The 25,431-nt window shown below is 48.2% G+C and overlaps 1 protein-coding gene across 1 annotated transcript in view; it reads right to left on the bottom strand.

Moving 5' to 3' along the window:
• Positions 1–304: 304 nt before the first annotated feature.
• Positions 305–25,431, bottom strand: part of EIF2B3 (eukaryotic translation initiation factor 2B subunit gamma) — a 95,242-nt gene continuing 70,115 nt past the window's right edge. Inside the window, exons 9-12 of the mRNA XM_032192407.1 lie at positions 23,743–23,820; positions 23,154–23,302; positions 11,426–11,529; positions 305–521 (exon numbers count right to left, since the gene is read on the bottom strand). Coding sequence (XP_032048298.1) covers positions 469–521; positions 11,426–11,529; positions 23,154–23,302; positions 23,743–23,820 — 384 coding nt within the window. The 3' untranslated portion in view covers positions 305–468. The remainder of the gene's footprint in view (positions 522–11,425; positions 11,530–23,153; positions 23,303–23,742; positions 23,821–25,431) is intronic.

The raw sequence follows: 25,431 nt of genomic DNA, 5'->3' as shown, positions 1-25,431 counted from the left end.
GCAGGATTTCCAGCTCAGCCCCGGAGGAAACGAGTGCCAAACTCCTCAGCTACATCACCGACGGGGCTTAAACATCTCTGAGCTTTGGGCCGTGAGAGAGGAGGAGGAGGAGGAGGCATCCCCAGCAGCTCCTGCGTGGCACAGGGGACAGTGTGGGGCCGTGGGGACTCGGTGTGGGCACGGGCTGTGTGGTCCCCGCTCGCCCTTCTGCAGGGAAAGTACAGGGCGTCCGCGGGGCCCGAGCGGACCCGGCACAAACCCGCGTGCATCTCAATGAGGGGGGAGGGCCGGGCGCACACACGGCTCTGTAAATACTTCTTTATTAAGACATAAATACAAAGCCCAACGGGGAAGGAGCAGCGACGGGGCGAGCCGTGCCAGCAGGGATCCGTACGGATGATCTTACGACGCTGAACATCTGGTTCTGCTGCTCGCTTCCATAAAAATCATCTTTAAAACCTACTTGGGTTATATCTCCATCAGCTGCTCGGTGCCCACAATGACTTCATTAACATGTTTGGCTGAAAAGAGAGAGGGAGGAAAAGAAGAGGAATTGAGTTTTAGAGCAGCGCTTCAGACTCCGCATTTTTCAAATCTGCATCTTTAAAACAAATGAGAAAAGCAGATTCTAGGGAACTCGAACACAGATTTGCTGCCCTTTTTTGGTCTCCGGCGTCTCGCAGACACGATCCCACACACATGGCAGAAGCCTAAACAACTGACTAAACATCAGGAGGTTTCTCTGATGAGACTTTCCGCGTGTGTGTGTCACCACCAAGCAGCAGAGGCCCGACAGAAGTCCCAGCTGCCGCTGACAGGTGTACCTCCAGGTCCAAGCAAAGAGCCATCGCCATCCAGCACGGAGACCTGACACAGAATTAAAGACCAGCAATCCTCCCTGGCCCTAAAGAGTGCGGTGTGCCCCCAAATTGCCCCCGGGGCTGGAAGGAGAGGGGCTGCTCAGCATCAGAGGGGCCACCACCGGGACGGGACAAAACCCTCTCTCAGCAATCCCAACGTAAATTTTATTTTAACTTGATTTCTGCCTCTTGGGTTCAAAAAATCTGGACAGACCCACTCCCAAAGTGCTGAGATGAAGCAAGGTCTCCGAGCGCTGCTGTCACCTCAGGCTCCCACGGGGCACATTTGGTGGCGGGGCAGCTTGGACAAGGTCACTCCTGCCTGTTCCCAGGAGCTCGGCACAGGCTCGGAGGACACATTAACGTGCCAGTCCCTGCCCCAGCGCTGTTAATGCCCTGTACTGAAAGAGCCTCCCGTTTAAAATGCAAAAGCAGCTTGTCAGGGAAGGACTGCGAATAAGGGATCTCAAGCCAAAATAATAAAAACACAAAACTCAAAGCCCAGTGCCTAAAAAACCAAGTATGTGGCCTCAGCGCCTGACACAATGCCTGTGTGCTCCAAGTGGGTGTCCTCGGGGCACCGCCCCTGAGGGGGGAATCCAAATCGCTCTGGGTTGGCCACCGATTCAGGAGGAGTTCAGGTGGTTTGAACCGTGCCCCGAGGCTCTCTTCACACCCTCTCTCCCCTTTCTCCCCAGGAATAACAACAGGCTCGCATATCCGGGGTGCCTGGCATAACCCACCAGGCGTGCGAGGCGCTCGAAGGAGGCTGTGCTGTCTCCAGCACCCTCCACGGCAGCGGGGGGGAGGCAGCCAAGGGTGATGGAAAGAAGTGGTTGTGTTTTATTTACCCACCTAAAACTCCTCCCCTCGGGGGAGCAGATTTTGCAAGACGGCTGCAAAACAACAGCCATGCTACCCTCGGCTACATAAAGAAATTCCTGGCAATCCCCGAAGTGGCCGAGCCAACGCGAGGCTTCTCTTGGTTTTAAGGCAGTACCTTTGCACCATGCAAACCATCACTCCAGAAGAGGTCTGATTAAACACTGCTCTGTCAGCTTCAAGGTGCATTTGGACTGTGGCAAGATAATTTCCTGCTCCAGCCCTGGCCCCACAACCATGCGGATCCTCCTCAGCCTGGAGGATGGAGCAGGGCAAGCTGTGTGACCGCCCTTCAGAGACCCTTCGTGGAGGCAGAAAGTAAGAACGAGGAGCTGCTCCTCACTGCCAGCATCAGGTGGAGTAATTTATTCCCTGCTCAGGGTATTTAGTGACAACTGACAGCCCTGCAGCCTCAAGTAAATGTCTCGGAGCTCGAGGCTGGAGCTTGGAGCCTGATCTCCAGCCCTTGGAGCAGGACGAGCAGAGGTGGATGCAGCGCGCAGGGGAACGAGGGACTGAGTGTGCGTGTGCCAGGTGCAAGCGTGATGTAGGTAGCACCACACAGCATCTCCAGCACAGCCCTGCCAATAGCCCCAAGTCCAGCCTTCAGCTCCTCTCTCCTCCCGTCCTGGACCTCACACAGCTTTGCCAAGGTACCTCCAATCCAACCTGCAGCGCTTTTTGCCGTAACATTCCTCACCCCCAACAACTTTCCCAATATATCTCAAACAGGCCCTGTAGCAACTCCTGTGACTCCATTCCTGAACCTCCTCCAAGCAGACTACCTATCGTGTTGATTTCTGTGATGTGAATAAGACTCTGGCCAGCATCCAGCGGGAGTAATTACGTTATGCCTCCGCAGATGAAACATGCCTTCATCTGGGCCTGTGAAGCGCCGTGTCGATTCACGGTTCTATATATAGGTGATCTGTAGCAATACCTTTTAATAAGGAGCTCCTCGCTTCGTGTCAGACAGCATCCTGCACTGTGCTGCGTGCGGGGCTGGGCCGGGCCCTGTCACATTCTTTGTTGCAGAGCGGGTTCGAACTATTTGTATTTTGCACTGACACGCTCGCAGCCTCCTTCCGATATCTCGTGTTTTCCATCTGATTAGCTAAAAATGCTTTTCAAGAGCGGGTGAGTAAGAGCATTCCCGTGTTCCAGGCGGGGAAACTGAGGCAGCAAGGAGCTTCGAGAGTTTACGCAGCCTGCCAAAGCCCCAGGGGAAAGCAGAGCCTGCGCTCCCTGATCTCCCATCCCATCCCATCCCATCCCATCCCATCCCATCCCATCCCATCCCATCCCATCCCATCCATCCTGCCTTGATCCCCGCCGCCAGCACACGCAGCACGCCCGGCGTGTCGCTGCTGCCTGGCAGAACGAAATCCCCAAACTCCCTTCTCCTCGTACGGGCCGCAAGGAAACGCATGAATGTGCCTGCCTCGAATCCACAAGAAAGGTGTTTTTTTTTTTTTAAGCGATAAAGGGAATGGTTTTGCTAGAAACAAAGCCCGATTCCGCAGCCCAGGGGGATGCGATGGGGAGATAAGGATTCACCCCGCTTCCCTCTTCCCTTCCCGAAGCCCTCCTCGCAGAGGGAAGGGAGTTCAGACTCCGCCGGGTGTGCCAAGGGGAGCCGGGCTGCGGGGAGCATTTCATTATCAGCCGTGGCTGCCAGTTGCCGGTGGCTCTGGCTGGTAGCAGCAAGCTCAGTTCATGCAGAAACTCTGCCTGAAACTCTGGGGGGAGGAGGGAGAAGTACCTCACATGCTTCGCCGTTCAGCTCCCTTCTCCTTCCCCAGCTCCCCATTAGGGATTTCTTACCAGGCTGCCTTTTATCTGACACTGGCAGGGTTACAGATGCATTCAGCCCGCAGAGAAAGAAGAGGGATTAGAGAAAGGACTTTGAGAAAGCCTCCGAGTTGGACCCTGCAACCTTAAATCATGTTCAACGAGATCTTCTCAGATTGGGAGCATCTGGCGCTAAGCGAATCCAGAGCTGATCAACACATCCAGCCTCCTGATTAGCACTTTGATTCAACTTGCTGACGCAGCCCGGCCCGAAGTCAGCCCGGGTGCTTGAACCGAGCGGCCGCCGAGCTTTTCCTGAGCGTAAATCAAAAAGCTGTCAGGCGTTGTGTGCGCGTCCCTGCTCGGGAGGACGTGTGTTTACACATACCGGCCGCGAGCCCCTTCGGAGCCGTCCGCAGGGCCGCGGGGAGAGCCGGGGAGCAGCGGCAGAGCCCTCGGCGCTCTCGGCTAAACCCAAATTGCAAGGCAAATAAACAGCGGGGCGGAAATGACTGCAGAGCCCAGCGCAAACCCTAGCACCGGGCCTGGGGGCCGCGGGCCCTCCCCAGCCCGGCTGGCAGGTTCCTGCCAGGCCGCTCGCAGCGAGGGGATGCCGGAGCATTCCTTGAAAAGCCCCGTGAAAGCATCTCCTTGTTGTTTGCTCAATTAGCCCCAGACAGATCGCTGCTGCTGCTGCTGGTGGCAACGCCGGGTTGTAAAGGAGGAGGGGAAGGAGGGGAAAGGGAGGGAAAAAAAAAAAAAAAAAAAAAAAAAAAAAAGGTTAGGGCCTAGGCCCAGGACCACCACGAAGTTCCAGCCCTCAGGGGCTCCAGAAAACGTTCAGTTTACTCACTCAATTACATACACTGTTTTATAAACCCTTTAAAATAAAATAGAAAACAGTCCCTGGCACAGAATTACTGCTCTATTATACAGCAGTGATGAAAGCCACTGCTGTGTATTTGCTCTCTTTAAAGCAAGAGATAGTTTAACTTAAAAAACGAGGTGGGGGGGGGGGGTTGGGGGGGGCGGGGTGGCTGCACAAACGCATGCACGAAAACACGCCGTGGGTGGCTCCTACCACACTCACCCAGGACAGAAAGGATCAGAGAAGTGGGAGAGAAGAGCAACTTGTCTCTGCAGTGATGCTTGGCCCGGGAAAAGCGGCCAGGTTGCGGGGGGAGAGGAACTGGAGGGGCTTCAGGGGATGGGAAGCAGCTGAAGCTCAGCTCTGGGAGGCTGGAGGGTGTTTTAAATTACACGTAGAGATAAAGAAGGGAAGCAGGTGATGGGGGCCGAGCTGTTGGTGTTTAGGGAGCACTGGGGCTTTCCAGTCAAGGCCTGCTCTCTCCCCAGCCACGCTGAACTTAGGGGATCGCCAGAGATTGGGGTGCCGAAAGGCCAGGGGTGTCTCAGAGCCCTCCCGGGGGCCAGCAGATGGACAGGGGGGAAGGAAGGAATGGGAAAGAAATTACTCCTTCAGTGGAGAAGTGATTGCTCAGGGAGTTAGGAGAAACATTAAACATTAGTCAAGGGAAAACGAGGTGAAGAGCTAGGGATGTGCACAGCAGCAAGTTCCTTGGGGGACAGGGAGACAGCATCCTAATACTGTGGCAGAGTCCCAGCAGCCCTTTAAGAAGAGGCCTGGGTTATAGTGATGGACGTGCTCCCTGGGGATCTCAGAAATGTCAATCTGACAGACTCCATCCACACTTCCCCCCAGGACGGCAGTAATTTCATATCTGCCTGGAGACTGCTGCCCGCTGTGCAGGACACAAGTCGAGGTCCCCTTCCTTTCTCGGGCACCCATTGGGGTGCTCTTCCTGGCTCTTTCATGTGGCCGAGCTCTAGCAGAGCACAAGCGGTTATTTTCTCTGCGTGGAGCATGTACAAATATTTCCACAAGGTTACGAACTGCTGCCTTCTGGGGAGGCCTCGCAGCGTGTGCGAGTGTGGCAGTTCCTTTAACCCGCTGGCTCGGGAAGCCTCAACCTCCCCGGCCGAGGGGAGGACGAAGCGCCGCTGGATGGATGTTCCAGGGAAGTTTCCTGCCACCGCTAAGGCCAGAACTCATAAACCATTTTTATACAGCTTGGAAAGCAGGCTCGAAATGTGTCGCTGATGCAAAAGACTCCTTCAGGGAACTACCTGCCAGCTGATATCTCTGTCAGGGACGTTCAGCAGTTAAAGTGCTTTAGGGAATGAGTCACACGGACCTCCTGGTTTCCCTACGGATTTACACCATTCCTCCTTTCCAGCTCGTCTTGCACCCCAGTGCACGATACACGTGTGCACTGTTTAGTCTGCGTCTGTTCTTCGCAAGCTTTCGTAACTCCCATCCGCACCGCAGCGTGCGTTCTGCTCCCGACCTTGTGTCGTGTTAAGGGTTTTCAGTTCCCCAAGACTTCACCAGGAGGTACTCAGCATCCTGCAATAGCGGATCCTGCTCGTTCAGGTCCTGCCTGAATGCAGCAAGAGCATCAGAAAGCCCTTTGCTTCCTCCCTGGCCCTGTCCTGCTCAGTCTCAGCTGGGCTGAGGCATCCCCGCAAGCAGCCGCCCATTCATGTGTAGAGGCTTCGTAAGCCGTACCTGCCTTCCGAGGATGACATTAGAGAAAAATGTGCTCTTTGGCCCTCATTAAAATGAAACAATCTCACTCTGTTTCATTGAGAAGTCCTAGGGCTCCAAGCTTGGAACGGGATTTGGAAAATGATCGGAAACGGGAGCCAGTCCTTACTGGATATGTGCCTTTTTCTGTTCTTGTGAGAAACCACACGCTTTTGGCTACGTGATAAGCCTCTGGAAAAAATCTCCATTTGCACATGTTCTCAGGAGGGCAGCTAAAAGCTCCAGAGAGTTTGCACCAAGTGCCTGTGGAAGTGCAGGCAAGAGACAGGGCTTCCCCCGCTCGTGGCCCTGCTCCCTGGACCAGCACAGTGCTCAGCACCGAACCGCTTCCCTCTGGTACCCAGAGGGATCCTGCATGGGCATGAGAGAGGTCAAAAAAGGATGCAGGCAGACTGCAAGCAGTCATGGGGCGAGTGCCAGGTGGGAAATGGAGCATGGGACTGCTAGGGAAGGGGACTGGGAATAGCATCCACAGTCAGACCGGAGGAGGAGGCAGGTGGGTGTCCGGGTATAACAAAGTGAAAGAGGAGAATAAAAATCTCTGTGGGATTAAGGCTAGAGGGGGAAAAAAAAAAAAAAAAAAAAAAAAAAAAAAAGAGAGAAGACTGGGAATGGGATGAGAGTAGTGCTCAGACAAAGCCCTAGCAGGGAGCTGTGGCACAGGAGTCAGGATCGGATAGGAAAGGGATGATGTAGTCCAAGGGCTGACGCTGGGGGCAGGAGCAGTAAAGCCTGCAGTAACTACAGCCTTCTCCCCCCAGCATCAGGAGTGAATCTCAGGGCTGTCGACACCCCCTGGGCATTTGTGAAACCTCCTGGCAAAGTTCCTCTTGCCCTGCTCCGGACCCAGCTCAGGATGACCCACTACTGTCAGTTCCCATCAGCTGGAGCAGCTGAAGCTGTATAATGGAGCTCAAGTTCCTGGCGCTGCTAATGATCCATGCAAGGGCCAACATGATCCCATATAACATTTTTTTTTTTCTTTTCAGTGGATTGAACCCTCCCTCCAAACATTTACAAAGCAAACATTAAGGCTAAAATATCCAGTGTGCAGCAGTTAGGGAACGCCACACGTAACGTGCAACGTTAGCACTAAGTTGGGCAGTCAGAACGAACAGGCACACGATCAGCATCTCCCCGCCTCTCAGGTCTCTGCAAAATAGGAGGAAAACGCAACCACACTCATGCTGAGGAGATGAAAATGAGGTTGTTAACAGCTGCGAAGCACTAAGATGACAAATGTTGCAGAAAGGCCACAGAAAGGATCTTATTTCTTGCATAGTGTACAGTAATTAAGGTTTCAGACTCACACTGAAAAAAGACAGGAAAATGAAAAATATGGAACAACCCCACGCTCAGCATGCACTCAGCAGTACGTTCTGCGTGCTGTCTGTGTCAGGGCACCACAGAAAATAAAAATATACGGTTGCATTAAAAATGTATAGGAACAGGCACAGCGAAGCCTTAGCCTACATCCCGGTCACGGAGGTAATGCTCCTCCTAAGTATGTACCAGGATGCCAAGCTAAGATTACATCAGCAGCCCGAATCCTGGTGATTTTTCCTTCTCTGAAAATACACTTTGTGGCATCAACACTGCTGTAATGCCCTTTTTGGGTGTGTAATGACTCAAGCTGTCCCCAGATGACACTGGCTCCTTAATATCCAATGCACATAAAATATCCCAGCCCCACGGACAACAGAGATGACGGTGAGGGATGAGGCGGGGAGCTCTGCGTCGGTTTTGCTGGTTACATCCTATGTGTGTGTCTTTACCATCTCTGTTCTCCGTGTGCCTTTGAAGAAAGGTTAGGCCAATTTATTGGGTACGCCTCTTCCTGACTAACCTATACCAGATGTACAACATGCTCCCTGCTGGATCTGCCCTAATGACTCCTTTGGGAATTGTACTCACTGACTCTGGGGCTCGTCTGACTCCTCGGCTGGCCCATCACCAGCACTCCCTCTCCCTAGCCCTTTCCAACGAGGGCATGCTGCTTTTGAGCTCCTCTTTAAAAACAGCTTCATCAGGAAGGCTGGAGCATAATCGTAATAACTGTCTCAGAGGCAGTGATTGAATGCTTTGTGCAATTAAGCTCTTTCAGAACTGCTGCCTGTCATTTCCTATCCCTTTAATAATTACCTCCTTATTCCTAGGTACCAACATGTTTTTCTAACTGTTACCTGTGTGAAGGAGCTTTCACAAAGCCTGTCTGTTAATTCTCCGCTAGCAAATTTCTTAAATTGAAGTATCAAAGAGGAAGTAAAGTGGATGCTTCCTTCGCATGGCAATAAAAGCAGTAGGAAGAGAATAGCATGACTCTCGGGAGGCACCGGTTGCAAACACAGAAATTTTATAAAACTCCCTAACACGATTTTAGCAGAGGCACTTAAAAAGTACCGTGTCTGGCCAATGCTGTGACGGGGCCTGAAGTCACTGCTGACAGCTACCTGGCCCCTCTCTGTCTCTAACTTTCTTTTTGGTTTGAAACAAGCTGCATCTGATCTACCCCAAAAACCAGGGCTGGAGCACTCCTTCTATTTAGGTGTCCAGAGCTTTGCCAAGCCCGTTATTGAGTGATGAGGTCTCCCACCAGGTCCCCGGGGAGATTATCCCACAGCCGACCAGACCACATCGTTAGGAACATGTTCCAGATATCCAACCTAAATTGTGCTTAATTCAATCCCATTACTCCCAGCTGCACCATTTGGACCACCCTAAACATGCCCCTGCCTCTTCCGCAGAAGGAAAAGGATGAGAGCTGGTTTGAGTTACGTTTGCCTACCATTTGTGGTAGCTGTTCTTCTGCCATCCTCCTTCCGTGGAACTGGAGTTTCGCTTTCTGAAAGGAGGTCAGTGGCTCAAAGAGCTCTTGTACCCTGACCAGGGCTCACTGGGAGCAAACAGCCGCTCCTGCGGCAAACTCAGCTCCGGGCTGTGCAGGATGGTGCGGGGAGCTCTGTACCTTTGATAAATCCTGGCCGATGCTCTGGAATAAGGAACTGCATTTTTTTTTTCCTTCTTTAATGTTTCTGGGAAGGTGTGTGCAGCTTTGCTGAGGTGGTTTCTAGCGTGTAACTCCCAGACTGGGGTCAACAGCCAGCTGCTACCGCTTACGTCTGCCGAGGTGCGATCAGCTCGCAACAAAAGGTGGCTGCGACCCAAGAGAAGTAGTTTTTTTGTAACCTGGCTGTGAAGGCTAGAGCTTGAAGAAGGAAAAGTTACCAAACAGAACAACACAGCCAAAGTCTTGATGAAAGGGGGAATATGGAAACAGACTTCCAGGGCCACACCAAAAGCTTGGCACGAGATACGGGAAGTCTTGGGCAGGGGAAAGGAAGTCATGGCATGCTTTCACAGCAAAAAAGAGGGCCCAGTTTACTGCGGGACCAGGCAAGGTCAGAAGAGACATGCTGGGCTGGAAAACTCCACAGTTCAGGAAATAAGTCATGAACTTCACAGACAAATCCCAGACCACCGAGGAGAACCTGACCCCCAGCCCAAAGAAATTCCAGACCGGTTAGGAAACTGAGGCAGGGAAACGAACTGAGGCTGCATTATTTTTTCTTGCTCAGCATAGTGGTGTATTCATAATCCACCCCAACGTCTCTGCTAACGTCAATCAGACGCTCCTGGACAGTTTAACTGGAGGGGCCACAGACTCACTGAGGAGTGGATTTAAGCTTTGGAGAGGTGAGCACGTGGCCCTACAAGAAAAGGCAAATGAACCACAGCTTCCAGCACCGTTCTTCTCCCTCCTAATATGTTGACAGACCCTGGGAACTGTTCAGACGAGGATGATCATGAAGAAAGGGTGATTTCCATACCAAGATCAACCAGACCAGGGTCTGCACCCTGGAAGAGACTACCAAAACAGACGTGAGTGAGGCCAAAGTGTGATGCTTCTGTCTAAAATGATCTACTAAAGAAATTCAGCACAGTCTTACTTCCTGAGATATTCGCTAAATCTGCACCCTGTTTCCTCATAGTTCAAACTGGAGGGTTACAACCAAGCGTGACCTGATCCAGCTCTCCTGTTGGCTCATGCTCAGGGGAAGGCACAGATGGAGCACCACGAATAGTGCAAATCTTCAGGGGTAGGCGGGCAACGAACCCACAAAACCCACTGATTCAGAGCGATGTGCTGGGCAAAGATATGGGCAGGCAGAGATCGTGGTACATAGGGACCAAGACCACAGAGCAAAGCACACTCGCTGGGTATTTCCTACAGTATGTGACCCAATTCCAGGATCACAGCTTTGTTTCTGTGGGTCTCTTTTACTTCTAGTTTCAAATTAAAGGACAAATTTCCATATGGACAGCTGACAATAGGTTATGGCATACGACATTAAGAGCAAACCCTGCTCCGTGTGAGGACACTTACAATTGGGAAACCACCCATATACTATAAAGACAAAGCAAGCAAACAAACCCTGATCTGACTAAACAGCTTCACATGGAGCCTGCAAAGGAACTCACTTTTGTCCTCAGTCCACACCCTAGAGCAGGGATCTGCCAAACCCCAACCATAAATATTCATTAAAAAGCCCTCTGCTTGGGATGCAGTCACTGAGACAGCCATTTCCTGCCCATTATCTCTTCGGGCAGGAAATCAACAGTTCCACTCAGGCGGTTACCAAGCCCTCACCACTCACAGCTTGATTGGACGGCCTAAGTTTGCCCAAAATTAGGGCCACATAGTTGTAACCTCTCTGAAACCCCAAAATAACATTTCATTTCACTAAGGCAGAGCTGAGCGCAGCCGCCCTTGTTTTTAGTACTGAGCAGAGCAGCTCCCAGTGTGCTGCTGCACCTTGAGCTGCTGCTTGGAGCAGGGTGAATGGGAGCACGCTGACAGCCAGCCCTGGTTGCCAGCACAAAGAGAAGGGTGTCTTTCTGATCAATAATTCGACTGCGCCACCCCTTTCACTCACACAGAGGATTAGTCAAAATAACAGCTCCTTCTGCTGAGGACAACTTCGAGATGATCTAATTGTGGTCTCTGGGAAAAGACTGCCTCAGCACCCAATCTTGTTCTTCATAATAACAACAAAGTTCTCCTGCCAACTCCTGAGGAGCAAGTCCCTGAACTGTTCTTGTGCCAAGAAACTGTACTTTCCATGAAAAAACAATATTATAGGACAGCACTCTGTAGAGCTGCCACTGTTCGCTGGCACTTTATGAAGAAACAGGAAGAAAATCTGGATGAGGAAATTCTAAAAAGTAATTATAAATGTACTGTAAATACAGCTCGTCTACTTACCTTTGGTTTCCAGTCTCTGATCGCTTCCAATTAAACAGTCTTTGATGTCTGCACCCTTCTCTATCACGGCATTATGACAAATAACACTGCCCTGAAGACAGCACCTATAATGCAAGCACAAGGTAAAGCAAGAATATGGTTAAAAATGACAGGTACAAAACAAAGGAATCCAACAGAACATCTAAAAAGCCTATGACACAATTCTGTAAGTAGGTTCAGTTATGCTCTTTTCTCAAAAACTCCACTACTCTTATCCTGATCCTCACACCCGGCTGCCAGAGCAGGTTTGCAAAAAAAGGGTTTCCAGCTTTACCTCCTGTTAGAACAGTTTTCCTGTACGTTTCCTTAGCAGAGGAAGTCCTGCCAGAGGATTTCACAGGCAGGACACTGGCCTCGGAACTGGGACGTGGATCTCATACTTTCCACGGACAGTATGAGTGACTGCACAGGTCACTTTTCTCTCAGTTCCCCAGTTAAAAAGAGGAGAAGCAGCCCAGTCCTTCCCTGTGAATTCTGCTGAGAAGTTTCATACGTTCCAAATTGCCAGGCACTAAGAAGGGATGGTCAGAAAGGGCAGAAGATCAATACCTTATCTGGATGGCTTTATTCATTTCACGTTCAAGCAAGCAAACACAATTACTCAGCAGTACCAAACCCATGAGACCCACACTGCAGCTCTGGAACTGCTCTGCCAATTGACACCAAAGTCTGAAATTTACATAGGCTGGAGCTTTAGCTAAAGTAACCTTCTTCCAAAATGTTTTTGAATTGGTGGTAACCAGCTTTCAAATCTGCTGATCTGATCATCTCGTTAGGAAAGAAGTTCAGAGTTCAAGTGTTAGCTCCATAACCCCTCTACTGAGATGCTGAGTGAGTTACTACACGTTGGTCTGTGCCTGCAGATGATTTGTTTCCTCATTTTTACGTGTGCAGAGAGAGGTAGAAATCACTGGAGGACACACAATGTGAAGGCATCCAGCTAAGAAATGCCTAAATACACCGAGTTTAACACACATCCAAACCAGCTGCTTGGGAGGAAGGTGTAAGAGAAATACACAACACACCGAGATGGAGGGAGTCTGTGCCCCCACGTTCATTCTGTGCTGAACCATGGTATTTTCTCTCTCTTCCCCAACATTTCTGTTAATGATAGTTACAACTGTGGATATTCTCACCATCCTCATTGAAATAGCTGATCTCTTTCTGAAGTTTTTGGTTTCAGTGGCGTTCTGCATGGCAGGTCCCACAGTTTAACCTCTCTGTGACACCCGCAGCCGTTCCCTGCCTCACCCCAGGTCTCCCCGCTGCTCACTGCACCAGTGAAACACCATCAGGCTGGCTCGGGAACAGAAGAGGCATCTTGGAGCTTGAACTAAGAGCACAGAAGGGTTTTGGTGCCAGGTCAAAGCCCTCAGCCTCCATTTTGCAATGAACGGAGAGCCAGCCAGCCAGCCATGGTCCTCAGGAGAGAAGGGAAGCTTCCATCCTCACTCCACTCTGCCAATCCTGAAATTAGTTCCTAGTATTTTCCTGCTTACACATCCCCCTTATCTAGTACGGAGAGCTTGCCATTAAACATCTAACAATCCTGTCGCTCATGTGAGCCAGAGCAGAAACCATCTGCCTCACAAACACGGCATTAATTCTGCAGGAGTAAAAGCAATAAAAACGGACCTCAGCCACGGTGGTTAGCAGTTACGACTCCCCTTGAGCAGACTGTCCCCTCTGAACAATCATTCTTTTAACTCGCTTCAAACTCCCCCTCCTCCGACCTACAAGGAGGCAACGCGAGCAATTATGCTACAAGCAACCAGCTCAGGTTGCCTTGGCAAGGTTTTTACTAACATGTTAATAAGATAAAAAGCGGCAAAGATACACAGCAGACCCCTGCCTGCCTTTGCTCTCACACTGTCATGAGCTGCTTCCTTCCCAATGGCCCCGGGTACCCGCGCAGGGGCTCAGGCCATCGTCTCGTGCAGCAGCGTGTGCTGGGGGAACACGGCACTGGAAATGGGGCTGGAAGATGAAATCGGTGGAGGGAGGGCTGCCCACCACCGCTGCCATCCCCAGCTGGCTTTCAAGACCAGCAAAGGGGATGGGAGGGACCGAAATTTGCCCACCGAAATGGCTCCCATCCAACAGGGTGCTCCCAAACACCTCCTCCTCCATCACTCTCCCCAGCGGCTTTGGTTCCCAGTATCTATCACTTCTCCCAGGCACAAGAAGAGCCGCGGGTAGGCTGAGACCCTCGCCCCCCATGGCATCAGCAGAGGGGGGATCTGAGCTCCTGTTGTGGTCGGAGGGTGTCGGACGTGTGTTCAGAACCTGCCTGGGGAGAGCGTTTCAACTGCTGGGCAATGAACAGCACCGTAAGCAAGAAAGTGCTGATGACATTAACATCAAAGATAAGGGGGGGGGGTCCTGCCAAGCCCTTTGTTGGAAGGGCAGCCCAGGGAACCAGGGCGAGCACATCTGTGCCAGGTGCTTGCAAACCTTCCCCAGTGCCAGGGGGAAACAAAACCAACCCCCCCCGCCACCCCGGGAGCTTCTCAAACCTCACCAACCCCACCGAGGGAAGGAGCTTTAAAACCGTGCTCAGCCCTAAGATTAGCCCAGTCACACAACCCAGCAGCGAATCCGGCTTTTATTGCTCAAGTGGAACAAAACTTCAGGAGATAAAAACACAATTTGTGGGTGTTCCCTTCACCCGCTGACAGATGTAACACAGCCATTTTGAAACCACTTGTAAATGCCTTTTTTTCTAAAAAGTATGCTCGAAAGCCTGCCAAGAGAAGTATTTTGTGTGTTTATTTAATTTTTACTATTTTTTTTTTTTTTTAAATTGAAGAGTGAGGAATAAACTTTTATTCTCTTACCGGGTAAATATCACATCTCGGGGCAACGTGCTGTATTCTCCTCGGATAAATAGCCACTGGCTTTCCTGCCCTGCTTAACAATTAGGTGCCATTAGTCCTCAAAGGTGCTCCGACAGCATTCGGCTTCATCGAAGCTGTTGTGTGTGTGTGCATATGCACATATTTGATGTAAAGCTTTATAATGCAAACCATATTTATTTTTTTTGCCCTTAAAATGTAGTATATTTTTAAACTTTTCAGCACTGTGAAAACGGATATCTCCTGACCTTAAAATCCAAAGAGCATGTTCAAACCCACAAGAGGAACTAATTTGGGGCATTTGATTTATGGCTGAAATTTCAATTTGAATTTGTTTTAAGTGCAATCACAAACTGCGAGTCTGGCAGCCGAGCGTTTTTGCGGAAAATAAATAAAAATATTCCGTGCGCGTCTGCGTTCGAGAGAGAGCATTTTTACAAGCCTGGTCCTGTAGTGGTAACAGATGGAGATGTCGGCGAGCTAAGGCATTAATTTCTTCCACAGGTACGATGTGCGAAGGAAAGCACGGGAGAGTGAGTGTGTGCACGGGTGCATGTGGGTACGCTACACGCCTCCATCTGAGACAGCGAGGCTGGCTCTGGCTTTTTTTTTTCCTCCTGAAAGTGAGAGAACAAGAGCAAAAGGAGTAGTGGCCAAGGAGGCATGGGGGGATTACAAGGATTTAGGTCTTTAAACTGCAGACCACCTAACAAGATCACTCTGAAATGCCACTAATTTCAGCTAAGGCCACAGACCTCCCTTCCTCTGCCCTCCCTCTCCCCCCCATTGTAAACAACTAATCCCAGCAGAAAACAACAGAGAGCAAAATGTACACACATTCTGCAACATTCCAGGTCCGGCTTTATCTTTTATTTATTTTTCCAAAAGGTCAGCGTATGTATGGAGGGAGGGTGGGGGGGGGGGGGAGGGGAAGAAAGCCAAAAAAACCTCAAGTCCATCTCTTGTGTGGGCTCGAAGGAAGCCGGGAGAAAGCAAAGTCCAAGAGCACACAATATGGAGCTTTTATAGCGCGGCGATTCCTGGCCTCGGCTCGCTTTCCCCTCCCTCTATTTGTGGCAAAGCCACATAGCTTTAAACCAAAGGACAGGGTGGTCGATTACATCTGAAAGAAATGTAAAGAATTGAGAAAGAATTCCATCTCCTGTCGAAATTATAAATAAGGAAGTATTAGTCCCCGAGACAGGCTGATTTATGCAGCCCTGGAACTGCTGACTTTCAGCCCGAGTATCAGTCTATAAATCAAACCCTTAAATCAAGTGTGTCAATTGCTGCAGCGCTGAGACACTTCAGAACAGAAAGGCACCTACCACCGAAAGCAGGAAGCCTGCCAGGGGACCGAGGTGCTGTACCCTTCGTAATTTTCCAACGTGTAAATCTGAGATCAAACGTCCTTGGGGGGAATGGGAAATCCAAATACGCCGCGCTCAGCACACCGGGAGCTGGCTGCAGGAGTCCAAGACACAACCCCCTAATTACAGGCTACCCACTGATTATTTAGGACTCTGTGATTAAAGTGATGAACGCTCCTGGGAGAAAGGGGCTTAAGTAACCGAGGTCAAGACCTCAGCTGCAGCTCTCGCCCGCGTTGTGCAAGCTGAGGAAGGTATGAATGTCACAGGTTTGCCTTACAGCAAAGCTCCTGAAACGCCCGTGGAAGCTATCCAGGTCTGCCGGTTTAATCCAATTGTGCCAAAAAACCGACGCGACCTCCGTTGGGAAGCAAAGCAAATGAGGTGTCTAAAATGCAACGCTTCAAACTAGAGGCTCGAGCTGAAGAAAGAGCTTGAAGTGTAACGCTTAGGACGGCCCGTGGGCAACGCGCCGCCGTGCCAAGAAGTCAGGGCTCCTGCTCCTCCGGATGAGCTAGGAAGCAGAGACTGATTCGGGAGTTAAAAGCCAAGGGTGACATGCCTCGGCAGCTACTTTGCTGACGGAGGGGTAACAGCTGTGGATTCCCCTGGGAGCAACATCCCATTCTGCCCTGACCAAGGAGATAACAGCCCCGGCACGCACCTTAACGGTGGGGAGAGGTGGCAAGGAGGCGGGCAGCGAGCTCTCAACCCCACCAGCAGCCCCTCAAGGAATCCCCCTTCAGCCTGTGTGTCACTGGCTGGGCCACGCAGTCACAGGGACAAAGCACAAAGACCATGGGAAGCAGGGAAGAGGCAAAAACACCATTAGGAAACTTGAGGACCCAAATGTTGTCTTCACCAACATTTAGTTTTGCACACTTAGGAGCCAACTCAGGGTACTGCGGATCTCACGTTATGCACTCAAGTAAATACCAAAGACTACAATAGATGCCAGCAGTACGTGCTATAATTTATAGATACATTTCAAAGAAAGCATTCTTAAGTGAATTTGGGCTTTGATCTCCTGTTTTTCCCCTTGGGGGTAACAAAAACATTCTACCAACCCCCTAAATTCTTAACCCGTCTCTGAGGGTGTTTTCACTAAGGAACTTGTTTTATGTCTCTTTTCTAGCCAAGCTCATCACTGTGGTATGGCTCCTTTACACTTCTTCCCCACACCCTAAACATTTTGCATTACATATTGCGTATACTTGCCAGCACTCGTATTTTCCAGTGAAAGTTCAACTGACCTTAAAGGGTTGCCTCAAACCTACCTTAACTTGTTTTATTAAGTGAAACTTCGGCTGCTGGGGGAGGTCGCCTGGAAGGTTGTGCCTCACCTCTGAAACTTCAGATAAATCCAGCTGATCTCGGAACAAACAAATTGGTGGCCTTTTATGTAGCTGAAAGCCCGGTTTTGCACACTTCAGCAAAAGCACACGCTGAAACCAGTTTCACACCAGGAAACCCTATGAGGGAGAACTGACCTCCCTCTGGATTCGCTCTTACAGAGTGGAAGGGCCACATCTTGCACGGCTTTACACACGCACAGCTGATGCCCAGGAGAAGCTATCTATGTCTATTTTAAGGTAACAGAGCAGAAAAGCTGTATCTTCACTCCCATCGCAGAGTTTGCTTTGCTTGCTCCCCAGCTGGCCCAGTCAGACTGACAGGGATAACTGACACGTGTTTTCCCTGGGGTTTTCAAGAGCAGTTCGGGACTGAGCACTGTAGCCCTCCGTCGGACATTACTGGTTAAATCAACTTCCATATCGTACAGGCTAGGTTTACAAGTAAAAGAGAACTTGCTAAACGTTGCCCTTAAAAACAGACTGGCTTCCTGGAGCTACGCTCAACTTGTTCAACTCCACAGTCCCCTCAAGAACTCAGAGGAAAAAATCTGGCACTGGGAGCATTTCTTCCTTCTCCATACCCAGGCTGGGAAAATTTTCAACAGCACTGATGGCACTTACACAGAGATTCCCACCAAAACCCGCGAGCAATCAGACGCTTTGAAAACGCGCATACCCCTCTTCAATTAGAGCCATGTGGCTAGCAGGAGGCAGAAGCTTATTTATAGCTCTGAAGTCAGACATAACTCTGGCCACCTGAAGAAGAAGATCAGCAGAACGAGAGGAGCTGTTTTAAAATGCCACTTTTCAGAGCTGACCTGTGCTTTAAGTTCAACATTTGGCATACAAGATGTTTGTAAAACGGGGAAGAGCTCCCTGCGCTATCAGGGAAACATCTGTATCTGAGTTTAAAGAGCAGGTGATTTATTTGAGATAGATTGATGTACCAGGAAGCTAGCCAGAAGAAAATGTTTTTTGAGGAGCTGATAGTAATAATGGTTCAGAGATTCACAAGATAACAGGTACTATATGAGAAATATCCTAAATACAATACAGCAGAATTCAATTGCTGTTGAAAGTAACTGAAAACTGGCCCTGCAAGGAGCTTACCTGCTTTCTGCTCGCTGCTTGCCTGGTTTGTCCTCTCTTCTTCAATTGACTTTCCTGAAAGCAAACTGTTGACCTTAGGTTGTCTCTATCCAGTATCTCATGAAGCACGTGCATTGAATTAAATAGGAGGATTAAAATTATGGTTCCTGACCAAAAGAGTTTACAATATAAAACCAAAAGGTGGGAGAGAAAGGACAGAACATAACTGCTACATAACCAAGAGAAATAAGAGCCCTTTTTATAGGCAAGGACTGTATGCAGCTTTATTTATATATTTGTACCTATCTACATCCATGATATATTTTATATTTATATATGCTTTATCCATATTTAAGCTGAGCATATGCTTTTTCTGAGTTAAGTACTCAGTTTTCATGTGCCTTCTGCAAAACCTATTCTAGCCTTATTCTTTCCAAGGTTAGCATAGTGCAGGGATGCAATTAGTATTGTGAGACCGAGCATCCAGAAGACAACAGCTGAGGATACAACAAGTTTGGGAATCCCTGCATAAGCACAACTTAATTCCCAGCTTTGCAAGCTATGGTGCTGGAAACGACTTCATCTCCTCACTCTTTCTCATGAGGGAACGCACTGTAAAATATATTTTACAATTTCAACAGAACGTTGCTTTGGCAATGGGATCATTCCTTTGTACTGCTATTATCCAACGGGAAAAAGACCACTTATGTGCTGAACCCCTATAAATGCTCGATTCCATCCTGGTTTTAATTACAACTTTCTTCAAACCGCTCGCTGCTTCTACATCAGGTGCTGATTTGGCACTATTGAGGAAACAACCAATAAACTTCACAATCAATCTGCAGTTAGTAGTCAATCCAGCTCAGCTTGCTTGTTGTTTTCTTCCTTTGTACATTTTCTCAAAGAAAAGTAGCAATAAATTGGAGCCATGTGGTACACGAGAGCAGCGGTTAACTAGTCGCACGTGGTCTCGCTCCAGTCCACTCACCGAGTAACGTTACGGCGTCTGCGCCTCCCACTTCAACACGAGTAGCCAGAGCCTGATGAACGCCATCCAACCCATAACTTACTGTCTTCGAGTGACTGAACGAGTTAGACACCAGTTTCAGCCAGCATAACGTTAATTGGTGTCAGTCCTTCCTCCACTAATGTGGGTACTTGAGTCCTCCATGCACGTTTTTCATCCAGCCTATCCTTTCTGCCTAGATATCAGAGCTCCCAAAGGTTTACCCCATTTCCAGGCGAGACTCATCTAACTTTCCCCAACAGCAAATATTCACCCCACCCCCCAGCACTTTTCACAGCTCACCGTGTCACCTCCTTTGCCTGCCAAGCCCCCAGGCTGCCAGTGTTACAGCGGAGGCGAGCGGGCTGCAAGGAGAGCACCCCTACATCAAAGACCTGGGGCTGGAGGGGCCCTGCTGCACGGCACCACATCTAACCCACACAACAAACAAAAGGGTCAGCCCCAAATCCAACCCAGACTCAGGACATGCACAGCTACCGCAGGAGCATTCAGACGCACGGAGTTTTCGCGTGCCCTGTAATTTCAGCTCGATGAGTAAATTCTCTCCGGCCACGTAACTCAGTGCAGCCATTTGTCACCGAGCTCTGGGGAGCCGTGCAGAGGGAAACAAGAAGCCTTTCCCCGCTGCAGCCTGTCACCTGGGCAGTCAGCATCTCTCAGCACTTGTGCTGTTGTATAAATTACGTCCCTCCCAGCTTGGTCAAGGATGGCCATCATTCAGCATGTATGTAATCTTCGCTATTTTATTGTCTCATTGATGGAAGAATTAGCTCACAGCGGGAAACACATTAAGAAAGGACTAGCAATTATATTGCCCGTGTTGCTAACTTCTTTAATCCCCTGTAATCTCTTCTAAGGGGGATTCATATCTACTCAAATCACTTCACAGGAGACATACATAGCTTAACAGAAGCCCCTACACGCCAGGGCTGGGAAAACCAAAACCCCTGCTACTGCTCCTGCAGAATATCAGACACTTCAGCCATCACTGGAGAAGGGATCGTAACTTGAAAACAGCACGCAATGGTGAAATCAAATTTCTCGATCCATTCCGTTTTGAAGCAACTGTTTCAAAGGGCATCATCTAGGTCATAACCTCTGTTTCTACAATAACAAGCCAACCACAGCCAAACAATAAGAACCTAGTTTTGTAGTAAACCTCTTGTGGTGTTCCCATCTGCCCAGAAAGAATCTATTTACCCATTCCAGAAGCTGGTACCAAATGTAGCAAATCTTTCTGGTCTGGAGACATAATTTGTGGGTCCCAAAGCTCCAGAAACTATGGCATGTCCAACAGCATCCTCAATTCACAACACTACAGAGAACCACCGTGAGATAAAAACATCGTCACATATTCCTTTGTATTGATACCATTAGCGAAGCTGCTGAGCACTTTTCCATCTAAGATGTGGCAAAAAAACAAAGGTGAGATTCAACCCAGAGAAGCTCGAGGTGATGTAAGTGGTAAAAAATTATCAAGGCAGCGTCATGAATAATGACAGCTCTTGATAAATGAGCTCAGAACGGAATGCTGAGCAATTTTTGCACTTTGTTGTTCCCAGACTCCTGACTTTCACAAATTATTTACCTGATCTTTCTTTCTTCTCTGGGTTATCTAAACAGCTTTGTCTTTTCCATAATAGCTGCCCTACGGCGGTCTTCTCAGCCTACTGCTTCAGGTTGGTATTCCTGCAATGAACAGAGCTGGGACTGGCCTTCAGTTATCGCTCACGTGCGACTAGGATACAACACAGTAGCCCATTAGTTTGCTGGAGCTGCTCATGCCAGCATTAGAACGTGTATTTGTTAGATGATACAGTTTTATCCACTTCTCAGTGCAATTCCAGAAGTTTCTAATATGCAACGCATTAGATGGTGCTAAAGCTGGCTTACATCAGAACATTTGCTATGCAAAAAAAAAAAAAAAAAAAAAAAAAAAAGAAAGATCTGCTAAGGCACTTTATGAGCTCATTTGCTCATTTTGATTCATATCAGCCAACATATCCTGACTTTCCAACTAAAGTGGAAGACATTTTCTTAGTCGGTGATTAGGTAAAGCCCGAGTTACTTAGAAATGCTTGGGAGAAGAGATGTTTGTAAAGCAAAGCTGTCCACTGTGGGCATTTTAAGCAAAACCACATATAATTTATCCAACTGTTGCAAATGGGTCCATCAACATGTTTCAGAATCATTAACGTTTTAACAAAAATCCATCAGATTAAATCAAATACATGAAAGAAGATCAAAATACACAGAAACTGTTTTCACTGAGTTACAAGCAAGACCTCTTTCAACAAAAGTTAGCAGCTAGGATACTTCTGTATCTCACCACCTGTGTATGCATGACTTCATCCCTCTCTAATCTTAAAGATTACAATGATGCAATAAAAAATACTTTATCAGCGCTGTACCCGTGCAGATCTACGCAATATGAATTACAAGATGCTTTTAAATGAAGCTCCACAGTCTACGATCTTATTTCTGGCTGGAGATGAATGATTACAAATCTGACTCCAGTGTATCAGTGGAACTGCTCAAGGGGAAAACTCCAGGGACTGCAAGATTTTTCATTCATTGGTGATGACATTGTTTTCACTTAGAGTGACCAGGGAATAAACTGTTTTCCAGAAATTTACTAAATTTGACCCAAAAAGTTAGCTTTAGTATCTTATCATATTTATAATGCCTGTGGAATTTTGTTGAACGCTTATGATAATGACTCTTGAGCTTGATTTGGGATTTAGAAAACAGTATTACTACATAACAGTGAAGACAAACACAAGCTAATTTGGGACTCTTCATAAAAATACTACTATTTATACACTCAGCTGCCTCTGAGAGCTGCTCACCTCGTATGCAGAACCATACTATTAGGACTGTGGCATCAATTCATTAATCAAAATGACAGAGGGTCCCATGATCAAACGAGAGAGCTTCTGGTACTTCTTATGACAGCAGCACTTGTGATACAGCCATACTGGATCCATTTGCAATTGCACTGGAAACCAGCTATTTTCTATACTCAAAGGAATTCTGATTTATGATGTGCTTGAAATTACTGTGGATTTCTATTAAAGACAAACACTTGGCAGCAAGGTACCATACTTACCTGTAATTTAGTTATGTAACAGTAGTATCCTCCATAGACCCCACATCCTTTGGGTTTTTTGTTTTTCAGATATGCAGGTTCCAGAGCCAACTTGGCGTTTTTTAAGAGTTTGGCCTTTTTCCTGAGGCCCTAAGCAAACCTCAAGCCATGAAGGAGGAGGGAATTTATACAGGCCTGCACAGACTCAATCAGCAGTTTCCTTTCCGCTGACATCCACAGGAAGCCAGCTTGTATGGAAAGATGGGGGCATGCAGACATCAACAATTACATATATGCCACTTTTCCCACATTTAGAAATGAACGGTTCAAGGCTACCTATGTAATTAGTGTCTTTAATGCATAGGAAACCTCTACTGGCTGACAGATTTTCTCTTTGAAAAACGTATTCATTCATTCTATTACTCAGCATACACAATAGTAAACTAAAGCTTGCAGGATGACAAAAAAGGGTCAAAGAAAATGTTAGGGAAAGTTGTAATATTCAAAGGTGATAACATCATTTGCAGTTGGTAAGCGTACCACTTTAAAATATATCTCCTGACCCAAATAGTCTAGGTATGCTCATAGACCCAGCTACTAAAATAAAGCTTGGAGAGATGGCACACAAATTTATAGAGTCATACATCCTCTTAACTTACTTCCACATTCTGAAGATGGTATGATCGCCTCTAAAAAGAGCAAACTATGTTTCAAGCCTGCAACACTCATTAAATCATTTCACTTATGCATTTTTAGCCTGTTTTCAGAGACATTTCTGACATGTGCCTTAGAAACATCTCCCCTGTGATCTACTGTTACTTACAGGACAAAAATTACAGACTCGGAATCTATCTAGAAAAGTGAACGGAAAATTTAGTGGCCTGAAGTACAAAGAGGTAACATACCCTTCCTCGATTGTAACAGAATTCATGATGATGCAGTTTGTTATCTTAACTTTGTCCTTTATGGTACACATGCTGCCAATGATGGAGTGTTTAATTGATGTCTTCTCCCCCACTTGCGTAGACGACCCAATGATGCTGTCTGATCCAACCTAGGGAGGAAAAAAATGGAAACTGGCAAAAGCACCAGTATGTGTTCTCCATACATGTGTTCCAACCAGCATGTCTCAAGCACTCATCCACAGAGCACACGCTGCTCTCGCCTCAGGGATTCTTGGCAGAGGAAAGACCAAAAATTTGGGGCCCATCCCGTAGATTGGACAGTCTTCCCAAGCTTTATTAGCTCAGTAAAATTCCATTTTAAAATTTATCGAATTAAATTAAAATTTACCAAACATGTTCAAAGACAGAAACTGAAAGGCAGGAACTCAAGAGAGAGCCTACAAGCAGGCACTGGGCTGTACCACTCACACTGCAGTTCTGTACATCAGAACTCATCCAACATTGGGACTGAATTTTAGGAAGCAGTTCTTGAAGCAAAGGGCATGCAGACTGTATTGAAAGAGCAGAGACGAACAAAGGGAACACTTACCATGCCTCTGTCAGTGATCTGTGCAGACCCGTGAACCAGTGGCTCTTCCAGACCCAGATTAAGCAATAGTTTGGGAACCTGAATAAAGAAAGCAGCACTGGAATTTAACACGACTAGGCTGTATCTGTATGGTACATAAACTGCTCAAAGATGGCTTTGGTTTCCATTGCACTTACGTCATAAACTTACTAACTTAAAGGAAAATGTAGGTTCCTGAATTTTAAATCTCCAACTGGATATGTGGGGTTTATTGTCCTCCCATTTGTAAAGGAGGCAGGTGTGTTTCCACTGCAACGTACTGCACGTCTCCCTTTAAAATCAGTTTGCCACCAGCAGCAAGCAGGCTGCAGGTTCCAGCAGGACACAGCAGCATCCCATATACTACTTTACAGGTTTGCCCATCATCTGCCATTTTAAACGCACTTCAGAATGTTTTATCATTCGGTAATGCAGCAGAGAGATGCAAGTAGGATCAAATATAAAAGAAACTGGCTTAAAAAGATGACTGTGTTTAGCCCACTCAATAAGGCAGCATGCTGAGATGCAGGCAAAAAAAAAAAAAAAGTATTTCAGATGTGTAAGAAGAAAGAAACTACAGTTGATCAAGTAGCTATTCCAGATGGCAGAAAGCTGCAGAAGAAAAGGCTCTTGACAGAGAGAAGACAGGTGTTTGATAAGCAGACAAAGTAGCAACGGTAATAGAGAGAGACACGGTCCATTAGGTAGCCAAGAACAAATCCATCGAGAGCAATTCTGAGCTGGCTCCCAAAAAGAAAGGGGAGCCAGTGCAGCAGGAGGATGGGATATCACGCTACCATTCCCCCTTTTCTAGGTGAAAGAGCAGCCTGAGGCACTCTGCTTCTCCTGGCGTCAGGCTGGGGCCAAGGTCACACACCACAGGAGAGGCGATGACAGCAGGGATGAGGATCCCAGGCGAGGCAGGAGCCTTGCAGACACGGTGCTGCGAAGACACAGGGCTGCACAGAGCTGCTTGCAGCGGTGAGGCAATGTCAGATGCACCTTGGTGTGACAGAGGTGGCAGGCAAGGAAACACAGAAGGTGACAAACCGATGCGTGAGTGCAAAGAGGTCTGTGCCAAGGCAGACCACGTGCCTGAGTGAGAGGCAGGGCATGCTGTGGATGTGCAGAGCTCTGCTTGTGCTGCTTGGCCAGCTGACTGCCCATCGGGGAGGGCAGCTTGTGTCTCAGCACGGGGATGGTTTAACTGGGATTGCCCGAACGCAGAGGAAAGGCCACTCATTAAGCCTCTCTCTTCCCTACCTAGGCACCTATTTTGACAAAACTCTTCGTGAAGCTGTATCTTCCAGATCTCTCTTGCTGTTAAATTTGGCTGAGAGTCGGCAGCAATTTCCACACTTGTCAGGAAGGAGCTGCCATCCAGTGCGATACGGTAAAATGGCTTCCTTGGAAAGCTGGGGTAATGAGAGCTGATAGCTAGGGAGGGAACCTCAAGCAGATCCTACAGATCTGAAGGAGTTGGGATCAGATCAGAAAAAAATATCTCAAGATCTCAAATGAGATGATACTTGCAGGAAATTGTTCAGATATTCATAATATGACCAGCCCGTTTCCCTTCCAGCGTGCAAGGATGGGCAAATAGTGCTGTTTTTCATATGATAAGAATTTTCACAGTTGATACTTCATTCAGATGAATAAGATGAGCTCAGA

This window comes from Aythya fuligula, chromosome 8 (genome assembly GCF_009819795.1).
Source record: "Aythya fuligula isolate bAytFul2 chromosome 8, bAytFul2.pri, whole genome shotgun sequence".
NCBI lineage: Eukaryota > Metazoa > Chordata > Aves > Anseriformes > Anatidae > Aythya > Aythya fuligula.
This window is presented reverse-complemented; position numbering and strand designations above follow the sequence as displayed.